This window comes from Camelus dromedarius, chromosome 26 (genome assembly GCF_036321535.1).
Source record: "Camelus dromedarius isolate mCamDro1 chromosome 26, mCamDro1.pat, whole genome shotgun sequence".
NCBI classification, from domain to species: Eukaryota; Metazoa; Chordata; class Mammalia; order Artiodactyla; family Camelidae; genus Camelus; species Camelus dromedarius.
Genome location: NC_087461.1, coordinates 466,567 through 484,207, shown reverse-complemented (window position 1 = coordinate 484,207; position 17,641 = coordinate 466,567). Strand labels below are relative to the sequence as shown.

Here is a 17,641-nt window from a genome sequence, read left to right as displayed (position 1 = left end):
AGGAGTACACCAGCCATAACTATAGACTAAAGTAGACAGAAAAATCTCTCGCAGAGGAGTTAACAGAATTAATTTAATTTTAAAATGTATCAAAATCGTAAGAAGGAGCGCTTTACTGCGAACAAAGCTTGCAGATGTTGGCGTGAGCTCGGGCCCGTCCTAGGTGTGGCGGTCCTGGACGTGGGGTCAGGTGACTGCACAGATGCTGCACAGAGGAGGCTTCACGCGCGAGCTTTTGAGGGGCTTCCTGTACTGGACTCACAGGCGTAGGTTTTCCTTCTTTCTCTTTTTCTCTTGCTCTTTTTTTTCTCTTAACTAGAATTTTCAGGCATCTGCAGAAGTGGAGAGTGAAGTGAACCCCAGCTCACCCATTCTGAACTTGAGCAGTTGCCACCTCACATTCTGCTGCTTGTTTTGTCTTTTCCTCCCTTCTGCACACACAGTTTAAAGAGTGTCATGTCTGTATGTATTTACCTCTTTATTCGCAGGCCAGGGCTGTTTTAAAGCACATCCCCGATGGCGTGCCAGCCACTGTACTCGTTCCCACGTGCACCCCCAGTGGACACCAGCACGTTGTCCCTGAATAGCCACAGCCATTAATTCTCAAACAGAAAGCTGGGTATAGCTAGAAGCACCCGTGAATTTCACAGAACACCTTTACTTTTGTTTCCCTTCCGGGAGCACGCATGCGGGCTCCTTTAGTTGCCGCTGTGCCGTGATGTACAGTTCTGGGAATGCTGATGTCTGAAACCCCCTCTTCTGGCTGGGACAGTCATTTTAGTTATTTTTTACTGAGTTTATGAGAATAAGAAAAGTAATATGAAAACGGTTGTGTTCTGAGTCTGAACTCCGTGTGCTGTTTGGGTTTCAACGTGAGGAGGACTGGGGTGTCTCGTAGGCAGGTCTGTTGTGATTAGGAGTTTGGACTTGAGTGGCAGGGACATGTGACTGCTGTGCAAGGGTTATTTTTGGTGTCTGGGCGTTGGCTTCTCATCAGAAACCATAGAAAGTGAGTGTGAGATGGGCTTGTGGAGGCTCGGAAAGTGACAAGCGTTGTTACGTGAGTTTTTGGACTTTCAGACATGGGTTGTTGCTTCAGCAAAGAATTAAGTAGCGACCCTGACAGTGAAAAAACTGGCCTTTTACAGAAATCTTTGGAGGAGCAGGCAGCGGAGAACAAGATAAGTAGAACTTTATCTTCATTATTTGGTAGCTTTGGAGGCGAGGAGCGTGACACTGTTGGCCATGGAGCGACCGTGTGGGCCTGGCTTGTTGCAAGGCCCGCGCACAGTCAGGGTCAGACACCGGGGCCCTCACTGCCCTCGCTTTCCTCTCCCAGCTGCGGGCTCTCAAGCAGGCGCAACACTGCCGGGGAGGCTGCTGTTGCTGCTGGGCTGGGCTGCGAAAATGCAGGCACTGGCAGGAAATGGGGTGCCCTAGAAGGTGCGGGGCGTCTGTCAGATGGGCAAGGGAGAGCCCTGGTAGCTGACCCCCAAGGCCGCGGCTCAGCCACTGGGAAAAGCTCCATAATAGAGAACGAAAGGGTGGGGAAGGTTCAGGAGGGCAGTGACGGTGACTCCTCAGGTGTGTCCGGTGTGGAGGGGAACAGTGATGTTCCTCTGTGTGTTGACCATGGACGATGCAGGAGTTGGCAAGAGAGCGGGTTTTACTGGGTCTGTGCTCTGGACCCTGCTGGCCCTGACGCTGGAGGCGAGCTGTGTGCTCGTGTGTGCGGAGCAGCTGCAGCTCCCAAGAGCCATCCAGCTGTCACCTTCGAGGGGATCTGTGGAGGGGCCCAGCGGCCAGGGGAGTTCAGGGCACTGCAGGCCGAGCTGTCCCTGAAGGCCATGCCACTGCCAAGTGAGGTGGCTGGGAAAATCAAACCTAGTTCTGGACTGTTGACCAGTGGTGACCCACCCTGTAAAGTAAACACTGGTGACCTGCAGGCTGAGCCCTTCAGGGCAGACACTTACACCAGGGTCCCTAAAGATTGCACGGATGGTAGTGCCTTACATAATGTTGGCATTCTCCCCACTTTAAATATTAGCACAGACACCAGAGGGGGAGAGAGCTGCGGTGCAGGACTGGGAGGGCCGGTGGGGGATTTGCATGTGAATTTACTTACTGACACGTCACATGCTGAAGGAAATGGTGAATCTGGAGCTGTAACAGCTAGTGTAGATCAGAGTTTCATCTCTGAAAGGGAAGGAGAAGATGACTCTATAGAACCACTAAAAGTCAGTGATTGTTTGAACTTAGATATTCGTGGCTCTCACAGTAGTAGTCTCCTTTCCATAGGTCTAGATAGAATTAACTTAACTTCAAAAAGATGTATCACTTCATTGAGCTTTGGAAGTGAGTGTCTTCCCGTTCGTGCGAATTTCCGAGACTCAGCCTCTAACAGAAGTGTTGGTCTAGGGCTGGCAGTGATTGAGGAACAGCACCTGGGGGACTGCAGCGTGGGAAGTGGGAGCAGCCAGCCTGCAAACAAAGCAGAACTGTCTTTGCAGTCTCAGAATAGTTCATCTTATCAAGGTGAGGATGAGATGAGCATTTTTGGAGATGAAGGTTGTGGTAAGAGGGCATTTGAATGGGGATCTCCGTGTCAGGTAGATCTGGGTGCAGACACTAGGGCCCGCAAGCCCCAGGCCCACAGCTGTGATTTCTCATGCGTAATGCGGGGAACTGCTGTCGGGGGGGCGCTCTGCAACTCGGAGCATGTGCCCCTAGACGACTTGGTTTCCACCTGCACTGAAGAGGAGGGTGAGCCGGAGGCCGGAGCATGTGTGAAGAACCCAGGGAGGGGCCCTCACAGACTGAGAGCCAGTCCCAGGGAGACCAGTGCAGATGGCCTAGGAAGTGTCAGGTCAGACCCGCAGACCAGTGTGCGACAATGCATGGCAGTGCCTGGTCAGGGTGTACTGGCTTGTGTCAGTTCTCGCGTAACGGGAAACCCTGCTCTTGAAATAAATCAAATAGAGGAGAATGATGAGACCCTTAGAGGGAGCGAGCGCAGGTATGGAGAGCTCAACCTTGCACCACCTTTAAACCGGAGTCGGAGTCCAGGTACACAGAAGTCAGCAGTAGACGTGAGCTCTGCGGATGGGGCTGGGAGTCCGGGACTGGAGCGCGTTTTCTCCGAATCAGCTGAGGAAGTTTCCGTTGTGTCTGGAGGAGGTGCGTGGTGGGTGAGTGAACCAGATCGAGCCTGTGGAGGAGGGGAGGAGACGCTGCGTCCAGAGGGAGGCAGCAGTGATCCCAGCCCTGGCCCTCTTGAGGGCCTGCGCGGGGCAGATGGGCGTGCACACCACTCCTCGCGGGGAGGCCCTGGGCCCGCCGTGCAGGGCACTGTGTTCAGCAGGGAAGTGAACTTTGTGGGAAGCTCGGGGGTGACCTCTGAAAGAATGGAGTTCAGCGACGCTTGTGCAGGCTATGCCTGCTTGGCTGGTGCTGCCCTTGCCCCAACAGACGGACGCTTGGCTGCTCCCCACAGTGCCCTGCAGGTGGTTCCTGTCACCCCAGGTGACAGCAAGGATGTCGTTGCACCAGGTGGGGAGGACCCTGTCCTGTCACTCACATCTGAAAACCCTTCAGAGGGGGATTTGCAGAGCTTCCCAGAGGAACTGTACTTCCAGTTTTTGAATGAGCTTTCCTGTTACCCGATGGGAGGGTTGGCAAGTCACAGTTTTTGTGAGGGACTGGCAGACGGCTGTGGATACCAGGTGGGCTGTCCATGGACTAAGACAATCACAAGAGACGTGTTGGAAGGTGAAGTGTTTAGTGAGCACCTGCACAGCAAGCCACAGGACCTAGAGAGCGCTTGGTTTTGGATGGAACAGCCCCCTTGTCAGCCCGCAGCGGCAGAAGACGGTGTCATGCGGGGACGGCAGGAGAGAGGTGGGCAGTCCGTAAGTACGCTCATCAGTTTTCACTACTGTGCCGAGTATGCTGCACCTTGATTTGCCTGCACTTGACTCAGAATTAACAACAATCTATTCTAAACAACTGGCAGTCCTCTGAATGTTGTTGTAAAGGTGTAAGTACAGCCTCAGTTTAACCATTTCCGAGCTGGGGAGTGTGACTTCAGTTCCCTGTTCAGTTGATTTAAGCCAGAGTCTGTGTGTCAGCTCTTGTTGGCACTAAACCTTGTGTGCTGGTCACAGGTGGGCTGTTGGCAGAGGCTGCCTGTGTGTGCCCAGTGCCCATCCATCCGTGCCCCCAGCCCCTTGTTGGGGCAAAACAAGCATTTGACCCCCTGGGTGTTTAAAGTCATTTCTGAGCGGTTACACTTGCAGAATGCAGAGGAATTCAGATCTGTGCTTTCCACTGCTTTTGTATGGTAAATGGTTGTCTAAGGGAGGTAAAACTTGCGTTAACTGGCTCCAAAAATCTTGGTTCTGGTTCTTTCAGTCAGAAGCACCTGCAGGGCTTTTCTGACCACGACGTTCGGTCCCTGCTGGTTTGGAAGGACCTTTGCAGATGGCCTGCGATGTGCAGCTAGTTTGAGCATCTTTCTAGAAATTCTGTAATAATAGACAGGAATATTCAGCAAGAGGAAAATTCATCTTATTCTTATAGCAGCCCTTTTGGACATGTGTACTTGTAATAGCAAAATCTCTATCCAATCAGTAGTTTATTTCTAGTGATTTTTGTTGCACTAGACAAGAAAAATGGTAATAGTGAGGAGATAGATATGGCTCAAATGTTACGCCTATTATATGGAAATGAACGGGTAGAAATTAAATCCTATGATTTAGGGAATTACCTGTTAACTTCTTTTCTTTCCTTTCCATGCCCACATTTGGGAGTTTTACCAGAAAAAGTTAAATTCAAGTGGATCAGTTTTGTTCCTTGAGTAGTTGTGGAGGCCCAACAGTACATAATCAATTCTGTGAGCAGGCGTGCTGAGCAGCTGGCCTCTGGTGCACACGGCCACCTCTCTGGAGGTGAGGTGCGTGTGCGCTGTTCCGAGCCAGCTTCTCAGCTGTGAGACGCGCCCAGCAGGGTTCTGATCTGACAGACTACATTTAGTGTCAGTACTTTCTGTTCAGAACTCCACTTCTCAAAGTGCCTGGACGGACTTTGCTTTAACATTAATTTTCTGTAGCAGCTGTTACTCCATTTTACAAATAAAAAGCCAGAGTTGTGTCTCAAAAGCGAACGAATTACTCTGAATTACTGAACTTACTAGCAAATCCAGAAAGAGGCCATGATAACTTAAAATTTGAAAAGCGAGATTTCTTTCCTCCAGCATCTCACCTGTTCTGTGTGCTCCATCTGCGTTTTCTCTTCCTCGGTTACTAGTTACTCTAGTTCCTACCCAGGAACGTGTCAGTGGGACCCTTCTGTCTTGTGTCCAGAGAACGCAAGTGTACATTGGTAGGTTACTTGTTTCTTTGATGGAGCATAGCGTTTGGGGGAGGGCGGCTGGAGGAGTTTCTTGAGAGTGTCAGAGTTTGGGGATACTACATTCTTCAGGGAGTCGCAGTGGTCATTTATGTAGAATTGCTTCAGAACATGGCCATTTAACAGCCAGCTCAATTCTGGTTCTAATAACCATTGCTTAGCCATGATTTTTCAATGGAAAAATAAGACCTAAGTAGGCACACAGATGAACCTGAGTTGTTGATAATCGGTTGGAGGTCCCTACGACTGCAAGAGAGTAACTGCATGTTAACGAAATATGTTTAGTACAAGTTATTTCTTGTGCAGATTACAAGGAGTTAATGAACTCTTGATAAATGTTTTGTTTTCCCTGATACTGGAACTCAGTTTTCTAATTACCATCTTCGGGGGCAAGTTGCTTCACCTTTCTCTGCCTCAGGTTTCTTACTTGTGAAATGGGGGAGTGACAGCCACTACCTCCCAGGGTGTCCTGACCAAACGGGGTTCCAGTGTGAGTTGTCCAGTTGTCGCTCTAAGTCATACATCTCACCTCAGAGTACGTCTTGAATAATGGTTAACTGCTTAAAATTGTGTTCAGTCCCTAATGCTCGATTGGGATTTGAAGGTTTACTACTTAAGGGGTGGTCAGTTATGTCAGGAGCAGGCTCTGTTCAGTGGTGTCATGAAACCTGGCACAGTTGTCAAATTGTGGAGTGGAAAATAGAATTTTTGGTCATGACGTTATTAAACATTCATTTCTTCGGCACATTTCTCAGGCAGCTCTGTACTGAGTTGAGGATGCTGGGTGTTTGCTGGCCACAGAGTGGTGAACACGAGGGCCAGCCCAGAGTCTGGGCCCATGGGAGGGGCCGGATGCCGTGGAGGCTCTCGGGGCGCTGCTGGGACGAGGTGTGTCTGTGTTCGGGAACTACGGAGTGTGTGTCGTGATGCGATGTGTCGTCAGCTGCAGAGGTGCACAGGTGGAAAAGACCGGTGTTAGTTGGGTTGGGAATTGAGAGCGCATAGCACATGGACGAGTCGGGAGAGTCTTCATGGCTTGGAAAGCTGACGTGTTACCTGGTGGAGAGACCAGGTCTGAGCAGAGGAGGTGGTTGACACAGGTATTAGAATATGAAAGAGGAGAGAGAGTTTAAGGAGGACAAGATTGGAGGGTGGAGATGCTGAGGAAGGCGGAGACGCTCGTGAGACTCAGAGCATCTGCTGCGTCGCTTCGCTCGTCCGCCTTGTCCACCCTCGTGTCCGCGCAGTGCCCAGGGAGGGCATCACGGGTGTGCTGGGGAGGTCGGTGCGTGCGTGTGCAGAGGCAGAGGCCAGAAATGAGCTGGAAGTTTAGATGTCAGGTGAGGGGGAGCTTGAAGAGTTGTGCTTCTTGAGGCCAGTGTTCTCAGAGGAGAGGGGGAGCTGCCCTCTGCACCGCCCAGTACTTAAGGAACGATGGGGACTCCAAACAGGCCCTCACTTAGGCACCTGGGGTTGTGTTCATGGTCCTCCTGCCCAGGCCTCCTAGGTGTGAGCAAAGCATATTCTGTAGTTTTATCCTCACCTGCCTCTTCTCTCAGTTTCACAGACGGTTTTCTTTTTCACTACAAGCTTAGCCACTCCAGCTAGAGTGAGTTTACTCTGTCTCTTTAAGCTTGTTCATCCACACGGCGTTTCCTTGCTGCTTCACAATGGACATCCTGACCGTCTCACTGAGGAGACGCGTTGAGTAACACCTGCTCCTCTCTGGGGCTGTGCAGGGAGGCTGCTCCCCCTTCAGCGTTCCTGCCCGGCTGTGCCTGGGGCTCCTGGGACCTGGACTCTTGTCCCTCTCTGTGGAAGCTCAGGCCCTGCACAATGGCTCAAGGCTTGTGGTACCTGGGAAAAGGCCTGTCGTTTGACTAGGTTTGCTCAAGAATTATGGCAGCAGAACCAGAGTTAGTTTGGGGTGCAAGTGCCCCTAGACTTCAGCTTTTCTTTAGGTCCGGGGAGCCACTCAGGGTTTGTAAGCAGGAGAAGAGAAATCCGGGGGTGGTTGTAGGCTCAGCAGAAAAGACCTCAGCAATCCTCAGAGGATGTGAAGGCACAGGCCAGCCGTGTGGGCATCTGGGAGAGTGTTCTGGACAAAAATCAGAGCAGAAGTGCCTGGTGTGTCTGGAACGGCGAGGAGTCCCCGCAACCAGGAGCGGGTGCAGTCAGAGTGCGGCCCCAGGCACCTCCCTGACGGATTTAGCAGACCTCCACTCTTGTGAGGACTTTGATTTTTCTACAGCCTTTGCTTCTATGAGTGTTTGAGCTTTGTTTTTAAAGTTTTATCCATCTCTGTTCAGAGCTGTCAATCTGCAAATTGCAGAGGGTAGTCTGGAACAGAGATGATCATTGGATCACTAGTTATTTAGCAGTTACACTGCTGGTAATTTACTGAAATCTCCAGGAGGGCGGAGACGCTTTCATTCCTGTTTCTAGTAAGAACTTAAAATCTAATGGCAACGTAGATGTGTTTTAACTCTGAATTAATAAGTAAAATTGCATTTCACTGGACTTTGGATACAAATGTATATATCACACTTTTTCTTAGGTGCCAGCAGCCAAGGTTTCAGAGCTAAACCCTAATGCAAAAGTATGGGGCACTCACATGTTACACCTGGAAGCAAGCAGCGCAGCGGATGGCGGTGTGCGCGCAGCCTGGCAGGAGGCGCCCGGCCGCGGCCGGGAGGGTGAGTGGGACGGGGGCGGGGGGCCTTGCCCTCGGCTTTGCCTCTGTTTCCTTCCAGTTCCTCTTTGGGAAAGTGTTGATTGACTAAGATCTGTGTCATGGTTTGTGACAGTATTTAAGAGCCAAGAGGTCTCTTATAGTCAAGTTAAAAATGTGAAATAACTATAGGTGTAAGCTTTTGTTTTAAGAGAAAATTATTCTTATAACCCTGACTTTTGGATGAAATTCACAATTACAGGTTCGGACACCAATGGTGATGGTGACAAAAGTCATGAGAATGCAGCACTATCAGATTTGCAGGAGTCAGACCAGACAGCCATGAGCACTTTGGGTCTGGACCACTCGGAGTACGAGTCGCCGCCTGAAAACAGTGAGACGGGTAAAGCTCTCCTGTAAACTCACTTCCGTAGAGAGGATGGGCTTTCATGCTGCGTTTCCAGTCCCTCGTTCATTTCTTCCCCTGTGGTTTGCTGGTTTCCTAGGGGCGTGCTTGTGTTCCTCTCTGGCGGGTGTGCGTCTGCTGTGGGTGTGAGGTGTGGTCACCGTGGGGTTTGTGTACGTTGACCTTAGCTAGAGCTGCTTGCTTTAAACTGGTCGTCACTCAGCTTCAGACACTCCCAGAGGCCTGTATCTTTTACTCCCCTTCCCTGCGTTTTTGTTTTTGATGTCATTTTACACCTTTGTGTTAATCCCTTTACTGTTTGTACAGTTACGGTTGCTTTTACAGTTTTTTGCATTTCGATCCACATACTGGCGTAAGTAATCTTTAGTCCGTGCTTAGTCCTCTGCCTCCCTTAGTGGGATTTTCCCCTTTCCTGTAAATTCTTCTTCTTTTCCGCTTAGAGGAAACCCTTCAACGTTTCTTCTAGGTCGGTTTAGTACTGATGAAGCCTTTAGTTTCTGCTTGTCTGCGAACTTCCTTCTCTCACCTTCAGTTCTGAGTGATGCCTTGGCTGGGTGGCGTATCTTAGGCCGCAGGTTTTTCCCTCTCAGCACTTTGAATATATCGAGCCACTTCCTTCTGGCTGCAGAGTTTGTGCAGGAGAACCAGCTGATGGCCTTGTGGGGGTTCAGCCTTGAGACTGACTTTTTTCGCTCTTCCCCTCTTTAGAATCCTCTCTTTATCTTAACTTTTACCCTTTTACTTGTGACGAGTCTTGGGGTGAACCTCTTTGGATTCATCTTGCTTGGGACCCTCTATGCTTCCTCTGCTTGGACGTTTGTTTCTTTCTTCAGCTTTGGGAAGTTTCCAGCCATAATTCCATCAAATACACTTCCAGCCCCCTCCTTTCTCTTCTCTTTCTGGAACCCCTGTAATGTGAATGCTAGTGTACTGCGATGTGTCTGTACGTTTTTAAAAATCTCTTTCTCTTTGCTCTTCTTACTGGTGACTCCCATTACTCTGCCTCCCAGCGCGCTGCTGTGTTCTTCTCTGTCACCTGGTCTGCTTTTCGTTCCTTCTAGTGCATTCTTCAGTTCACTTACTCTCTTCAGTTCTGAGTGGTTCTTTTTTAGATTTTCTGATTTCCTGTTAAAATTCTCACTGTGTTCATCAGTTCTTTTCCCAAGTTCAGTTAGCATTCTCATTATTAATGCTTTGAATTCTTCATCTGGTGAATTATTTATCTCTGTTTCATTAGGGTTTTTTTCAGGGTTTTTTCTTCTCCTTTCATTTGAAACATATTCCTCTTCTTCTCATTTTGTTTGATTTTCTATGTCTCTATAAAATTAGGGGAAACAGGTAACTGTGGGGCAGGGCCCAAGGTACTGGAGTAGAAGCTCTCAGGGTTGAGTGTGAGCTGGTTTCGTTCCCTCTAAATGTGTGTACTCCCGCCTCCCGCCTCCCGCCTGGCAGTGGTGCCTCTGCCCGAGCGGAGCAGAGGGGCTGGGGCCGGGGGCAGCAGGTGGAAGCACGAGCCAGTCAGCCCCAGGCCCTTCCCATCCTCTTCATGGCCACCAGCGGTGGCCGACTGCAGCCTGTTCAGAGGTTTACGTGCTTTTTTGAATTCAGTTTGTTAAATCTTTCCCAAAGCAATGTGCCTTTCACTGTTTCCTTTGATTCTTCTTTCAGCTGACCCTTACGTTGATGCAGCGGTGAGGGGTTCTGATCCAGAGGCCTCAGGGACCGTCAGACCTGAGCAGATTCAAGTAGGAGAAGCAGAAGCCTGAGTGTCGGGCGAAGCGTGGGCGAAAGTACAGAGAGGGCGCAGTGATGTTGAGACTGAGAGTCATACCCAAATGGAGCCGGTTCTTTGTAGAAGGAAAAGAGCAAGAAGAGAGCAGTTGTCTTTTGGGGGCCAGGCTGTGAGCTGACGTAGAAATGCCTGTAGGTAGTGGGACCCTGATTGCTCGTCTCTGGTTTTGTTTCTGCCTTCATCTAAAGACAAGACACTTTGTAAAACCCAGGCAGACCTGAGGGGTAGGCTACACTGTCACCATTAACAGTTGGACAGGCAGCCCCCCCGAGCTGGCTGCTGGGGATGAGCAGAGCACGTGGAGCGTGTTCGGCCTCCCATGACTGTGCGTGACACTCTCGGGTTAGTGAAGGTGACACAACTGAGAAGGCTGGCCTCCCTTCTCGCCACCCGGTGTCGGGTTACCTGTAGAGGTGTGCAGTCAGCGCTGTGTAAGTGTTTGGCCTCCAGTGTCTGGAGATCTTCCACTAAAAGAGGCCCATGCAGGCCTCGTCTGACCAGCACTGGCCTCTTGACCGCTCACCTGGCCCTGCCTGGCCCTCACATCTCTCCGACTCTGCCAGGATGATGTGGACCATCATTTTAGCTCCTTCCTCACATCCGATGCCCATCATAGTTGCTCACTAGCAGATAGCTCGAACCTGTTTAGATATCATTCTCCACCTGCTGTTTGCCTGTCCCTGAGCTGGTAGGCGATGTGTGGCTGGACAGACAGAGGGGTGCTGTGGCCTGGGCACAGTCCTTGGGGCCTCCGCATGGCCCCACCATGCCTCTGGACGGCCGTCTCACTCTCCCGTCTCCTCTGATTCTGGCTCTGTTCTTTTATGTATTTTGAACACAGAGCATGAACGAAGCACAGTTGATACACAGTGAACACCATGTGTTTGGTATACCCTAGTGTGTATGTGAGTTCTGTTTTCCTCAGCTCAGAGCACAGTGTTCAGTGCCTTACAGAATTGATTTGCTGACTCTTGCATTCCTCATTGTGTTCTCTGCCAAATTTGGTAAGATGTGCGTACACCTGAGAAACTAGCACCCAGTCAGGATAGCGAACGTATCCCTCGCCACGAAAAGCTTCCTGCGCCTCACCCCTGCCCTCCCTCTGCCCCGGGAAACCACTGATGTGCTTTCTGTTGCTGTAGATCCATTTGGGTTTTCTAGAGTTTTTATGTAAATGGACTTTTACAGAGGGTGCTCTTTCTTTCAGGCCTTTTGAACGTGGGTTAGTGATTTTGAGATGCGTACATGTCACACACTTTTAAGACCTTTCCTTTTTGGTGCTGAGCAGTGTCCTGTTCCACTAGGTACCACTGTGCGTTTTCCACTCCCCTGTTGAATACCTGGATTGTTTCTAGCTCTGGCTGCTACAAATAAAGCTTCCATGAACGTTTGTAAGCAGTGCTTCGCACATAAGATGTTTTCCTGTCTCCTGAGTAAATACGTAGGAATGAGATGGACGGATCATCTGCTAGGTGCAGGTTCCTCCTCTCCAGAGCGAGTGGAGCTGTGTTCTGTAGCCGTTCCCTCTGGATCCCACCAGCAGTGGATCCAACTCCAGCTGCTCTGCGTCCTCACCAGCCCTGGATGTAGGCAGCCTTTCTTGCCATTCTCAAGGCTGGGTAGTGGGATCTTGCTGTGGTTTTTCATTTGTATTTCCCTAATGACTGATGGTGTCAAACGTCTTTGCATGTGCCCACGTCTTTGGTGACGGATCTGTTCAAGTCTTTTGTCCATTTTCTTGTTGGGTTTTATTATTGAGTGGAGAGTTCTTTGTGTGTTTTGATAACAAGTCTTTATCAGATATGTAATTTGCAAATACATCCCTCCAGTCTGACTTGTCTTTTATTCTCCTCTAACGGTATCTTATGTAAAGCAAAAGTTCAAAATTGTGTCCAGTTTATCAGGTTTTTTTGTTTTGTTTTGTGTCTTGTGGATCTTGCTTTTTGTGTTGTACCTAAGAAATCTTTGTTTAATCTCAGGTCTCTAAGGTTTTCTCCAGTGAGTTGTATGGTTTTAAATTTTACGTTTTTTAGGTCTGTGGTCCATTTTAAGCTAATTTTTGTAGTGTGTGAGGTACAAAGCAAAATTCTTTTTTTTCCCCTACGTGGGCATGCCACTCTTCCAGCCCCACATGTCAGAAAGACTCTTTTTTCTCCATTGCACTGCCTCTGTGCCTTTGTCAGAATCCTTTGAAGCATGTAGGTTTATCTCCAAGCTGTCTCTTCTCCATAGGTTAGTTTGTTTTGATGACTGTAAGTAACTCTTGGAAACAGGTGTGTGTGGTTTTGCTGGTGGTTCTGTGAGGGGAGGTAACTCCAGGCCCTGCTCCCCATCTTGCCTGGAAACAGATGACCTTCTGTCTTACTGTGGAGACGAGCTGTGGGAAGAGCAGTTCACACCCTGACACCTCGAATCTCCCAGTTCTCCGTCCCCAAACCCTTCACCTGCCGTGTCAGGAACCTTCCACGTTGCTGTATCCTCTCTCATGTTCAGTGAAACCGCCCTCCACACCCGGTCTCCCCCATCAGAACTCTCCGGAATCATCTGGACCAGCTGTCTCTGTCTGTGCATCTCCAGCCCTCTCTCCAGCCCTGTGTGGAGTGGCTGGGTGGCACGACGGCCCCGTGCCCTGTGGTTTCCTCCACTGTGTCACAGTCTGCCTGACACTGTTTGTTTACTGTTTCCTTGTTTAACTGTTGATTACCTCCCTCTGAGAGCAGAGGCTTTGCCTCACTGAGGCTGAACAAACAGCTTTGACAGTGCCTGGCACCCAGGAGACATGTATGAATATCTGAAACGTGGGGTGTGGAATGTGAATTCACATGGGTACTTAGGACAGGCCTTTCTGGATGAAGGAGTGAAATGAGATTGTGGCTTCAAGAGCCATTTCTAGTTTTCAGTCTCATCAGGTCCACTGGTTTGTTTTTGTCTTGTTTTTTTTTTTGCTGGTGAGGGGTGGTTTTTGTTAAAGCTCTTTATATAAAACAAACTCTCTGTCTTTATTTGTTGTGAATGCCCGTGCTTGGTCTTTGACTGTTAAAATACCAGTGTCTCTTGTTAGAAAGTTCCACATGTATTATTGTGCCGTGAAACTTACGTAGAAGTGCGCAGCCGGAAACTAACACGTCATAAATCAACTGCTCTTCAGTTTTTAAAGATTTTTTTTTTTTAAGTGTGCAAAAAACTCTTAGTCCTTAGAATTTCAGTGCTTTTCCTCTCCTAGTGCCACCTTAAAATGGGATCCTGACCTGGTGAGCAGAGTGCTGGGGAGGGCCCGGGGCCTGGCCCTGAGCTCAGCGCACCGTCCTGGAGGCCCCGGTCCACGGCAGGTGCTCCGTGTGACCCCCACATGGAAGTTACGCACATGCCATCTGACATCTTAGGAGGGCGCTCCAGAATCTAGTACCAGGTTCTGTTTCCGCTGGAGGATCTGTTCACTTAGTGTTCTCTGGTGGGGTCGCTGTACCCCAGCAGTGTCTGCCTTGTCCCTTTGCCTGCCCAGCAGTGTAAGGGCCAGTGTGTCAGGCTGTGGTGCAGACACAGCATAGCCTCACCACCGCGTGTGTTCAGGATCCCCAGCCTTGATTTTTGGGGGGCCTGTATTTATCTTTTCCCTATTTTGATTCTTTCCTTTATTGTCATTTTAGTATCTTGTGTTTTTCTAGGCTACCCGAAAATCTCTTGAGAATTGAGACAAAACGTTAAATAAGCTTATACTTATTTTGTGATAAAAAGCACCTCCTAAACTTCGCTAATAAACACCACTTCTCAGGCTGTTTTTTTGGAAACTGTGTTTTTGTGTGGGGGAGAAGGGGTTTTTTGTTTTGTTTTTGCTTGTGATTTCCTTGTAAAATAGCATTTTTTTTATTTCTCTATCTTAATTGTGCAGATGAATTAATATGTATATTGAAAACATGAGCATTGTTGTACAGAATTATCTGCTTGGTACATTTTAAGCATTTTCCCTGAGCTAATCATTGCTTCTGTGTAGGAGGAGATGAATCTCAACCAGAAAGCCAGGAAGACCCCCGGGAAGTACTTAAGAAAACATTGGAATTCTGCTTGTCCAGGTAAGGGTGGTCGTGTTTGTTCTGGTACCTTGTTGTGCACTGGAACCATACACACAGACAGGGTGCTTTCCACGGGAGGAGAGGCTGTCTGTCAGCCTCTGTGTCTTACATCTGTTGATAGGGAATGGAGACTGTTGACCTGCTGCCCACTGTCCACAGGTGCGTCGTGATCGTTACCTGGGTTGCTTTTGAACTTTGGGTTCCTCCCACCGCCATCCACCCTCAGGTTGTGAGCGAGGAGCCTTGGGCAGGGTCAGTCTCACAGAGACATTTTCTAGCACGCCGAAGTTCGAGGACACGTTTCCTGTATTAGTTCTCAAAGTGTGCCAGGCGCTGCACTGTGAAGCTGTTTTCTTTGTGTAGCAGTCGTATTTTTGGTTTTTCTGTTAAATAGAGCAGAATGTCTAGGGTCGCGATGCGGACCCGGGTGTGTGGGGAGGTGGGGCTGAGTGTGAGGAGACAAGCCAGGTGAGACACTCCCTGTCAGTCAGGGCGGTTCTCCGGGTGTTCCTCTGGGCCGCCTCTGCCCTCAGACTTGGCACAGGTGTCCGGTGCGTCTGCGTGAGGGCGCGGGGAGGGGCGCTGTGCTGGGCGCCTTCCACCGCTGTGCAGCCCAGACTGGGACACCGCCTCGATGGCTTGCTGATCAACTTCTGGGAGGAGGTGCTCCCGCAGGCCTGCCTGGGCTCCTGTGGTAGAGCCCACCCCTGCGAGGCTGCTGGGGCCTTCTTTTGGGGACCAGAGTTCAGCTGTGTGTGGTGCTGAGGGGTTTCTGAGCACGTGGTCCTCTTTGTGGAAACTCCCCAGGACACCTGCCCTCCTCCCTCCAGGGCTGCCAGTGGTTTAACTGGCCCCGTGGCATACGTGGTTGGCCACATGCACGGCTTTGTCACCCTGGCCGCTCCAGGGGGCTGAGAGGCCAGAGCCAGAGTCCTGGCCTCTGCAGGTGTCCAGCCTGAGCCACAGGCACTCTGGGCACCAGCCTTCCCTGGTGTTTCCGCATTATTCTTTCTTTTGTTCTCTCACTGGATTTCCTTACTTTAAAAGATTGGGTTTCTATTTTTAATAAGCTTGGGACAGAGATAAGCTATAAGCACATTTGTGAAAGATTTACCTGCTTGCTGATTGTGATTGTACAAAGTGCAGCATACTTTTACTTTTGCTCTCTCTGCCTCCCCAGATGTCTTTGAAAAAAATTGTCCCAAGGTAAGAGAGGTGGCAAATGGTAGGTGGGGTTGGAATTTAGAGAAAACTTCAAAGCAACACTGTACCACGCTCTTACCTCTTGCGAGGCTTCCTTTTAAAGAAGTTATCAATTGAGAGAGATTGTCTTCTTTCTGCAGGGAGAACCTTGCTAGTGACATGTACCTTATATCGCAGATGGACAGTGATCAGTACGTGCCAATCACCACGGTCGCTAATCTGGACCACATCAAGAAGCTTAGCACCGACATGGACTTGATTGTCGAAGTGCTGAGGTGTAAGTAGGCCGCAGCCGGCGAGGCACACGTGGCCCAGGCGGCATCTTTCTTGCTGACGTGACCATCAGGTGCTCAGCCATTCGTGAGGAGATACTCGGTGGCAAGTGGAGTCTCCCCTCGCCTCCCAGGCCTTTCTGACAGTCCTGGTATCTGGTGAGGCGCATGGCGCTGGGGCACTGATGGGGCTCCATGACAGCCCTCAGGCGCATCTTAGATTGCGGCCTGTGGGGTAGAAAAGGCTAATGGAGAGGTTAGCCGCCGTGCCACTCATGAAAAATGAACAGCGGTATTCAGAGTAGAGCCGCGTGCGCTTTGATGAGCATGCCAGCTGCTGAAAGAGTTTTTCAGACTTCAGCTTCCTGCCGAAGTTGTGTTCGGGTTTGTTGCACTCTTCCTTAAAAACATCGTGTGAATTAGCTCGTTCCTTGGACGTTTGGCAACATCAAAGGAAGATTTAAACATTATATCGAGACCCACAGGGATTCAGGGAGGGTGGGTATTTAAAGTGTGACCTGCCCTGGTTTGCTTTGCAGACAGGCTTCTCGCAACCTAACCATTTTGTTATTTGTAAAAACCATTTTACTGAGGTATAGTCAGCACGTCGTGAACTGTGTGTGTTTAAAGTATACAGTTGGCTCAGTTTGGACCCACATGTATGTTGGTGAAACCCAGTTTCCTCGTGCCCCGTAACGCTGCGCCTCTCCCCTCCCACCCGGGATGGCTTCTACAGGTGTTAGTTTCATAGTAAATGTGCGCTGTGTGGGATTTTTTAAAAAATGGGATGATGTTTAATTCTTTATAAAGATGCACTTTTTATGATGGGGCCACAAGTACCAGCTGGTGGCTTCTGCCCCCGCAATTCTGAGCATCTCTGAGGGGCACCCTTCGTGAGGCACGCAGTGGTGGGTGCCTGAGTTAAAGCTACCTTTCTGTGTCTCCGCCATGACTTTCCATCACTCTTACGCAGGGTGTTCATGTTCTCCCAGCTTAGCTGTGCTGCTGACAGTGAAGATTTTTTCTCACGTGCATTTGACTTAACAGCAGTAGAAAAAGATGAACGTCCTATTTTAGAACTTAGTTGGATTTTCTGTTCACATAAAAAAGTTCTCTATTTCTGTTCCTCTGTAAATGTCATAAGGCCATTAAATTAATTAAAAACACTGGCAAACATAGAAATCCATGACGTTTGAGTTCTGAAAATTGTACCCCCGTTTCTTTCCCAAGGCAGTGTTGTGCCTCCAGTGGTGCTCTGTCTCTTGGGCCCGTTGAGAGCAGGCCCTGTTGTGTGTCAGCTGAGTTTGGTTCCCATCTGACCAGCAGCTTTCTTTACTCTGTTAACAGTCTTTGGTTATTGTTAAGAATCCCAGATTTACGTATTCCTTTCAGGCCGTCCTTGTAAACTTGGCTGCCCTGCTGAGGATAATTTCTCCATTGACACTTGGTGGCTAGGAGCATGTTTGGTAACCCTGTGTAGTTGCTTAAAGGAGCCATTTCTGCCCCGGGCAGCCCTGCTCTCCCCTACTGTTTCCCACTTCCTCCTCCAGTACTGTTTTTGTGCGGGTCCTTGGTTTGGAATGTTGTTGTCTGTCCATTAATATTCAGCTGGTATTGTCTGATCGTCTGTTTTCACTTAACTTTTGGACAGAAATATATGTACGATGTAATAACCTACATGATCAGAGCAGAGTCAGCATATTACTGTATTAGTTGTAGTTCTGGAGAGGGTGAGCAGAGAGGCTTCTTAAGTTTGAATCCTATCCCCATCCCCAAAATACCTAACATAGAATCAGATGC

At 49.5% G+C, this 17,641-nt stretch overlaps 1 protein-coding gene across 3 annotated transcripts in view; it reads left to right on the top strand.

Moving 5' to 3' along the window:
- Nucleotides 1–17,641, top strand: part of LARP4B (La ribonucleoprotein 4B) — a 68,288-nt gene that overhangs the window by 32,854 nt on the left and 17,793 nt on the right. For 2 of the 3 annotated variants that reach the window (XM_064479276.1, XM_064479275.1), the window contains exons 4-7: nt 7,964–8,102; nt 8,340–8,480; nt 14,288–14,366; nt 15,710–15,846. In XM_064479276.1, the coding sequence (XP_064335346.1) occupies nt 7,964–8,102; nt 8,340–8,480; nt 14,288–14,366; nt 15,710–15,846 (496 nt within the window). Of the gene's footprint in view, nt 1–345; nt 3,909–7,963; nt 8,103–8,339; nt 8,481–14,287; nt 14,367–15,709; nt 15,847–17,641 lie in introns of those variants that run through there. The other variant, XM_064479274.1, reaches the window with a different exon arrangement.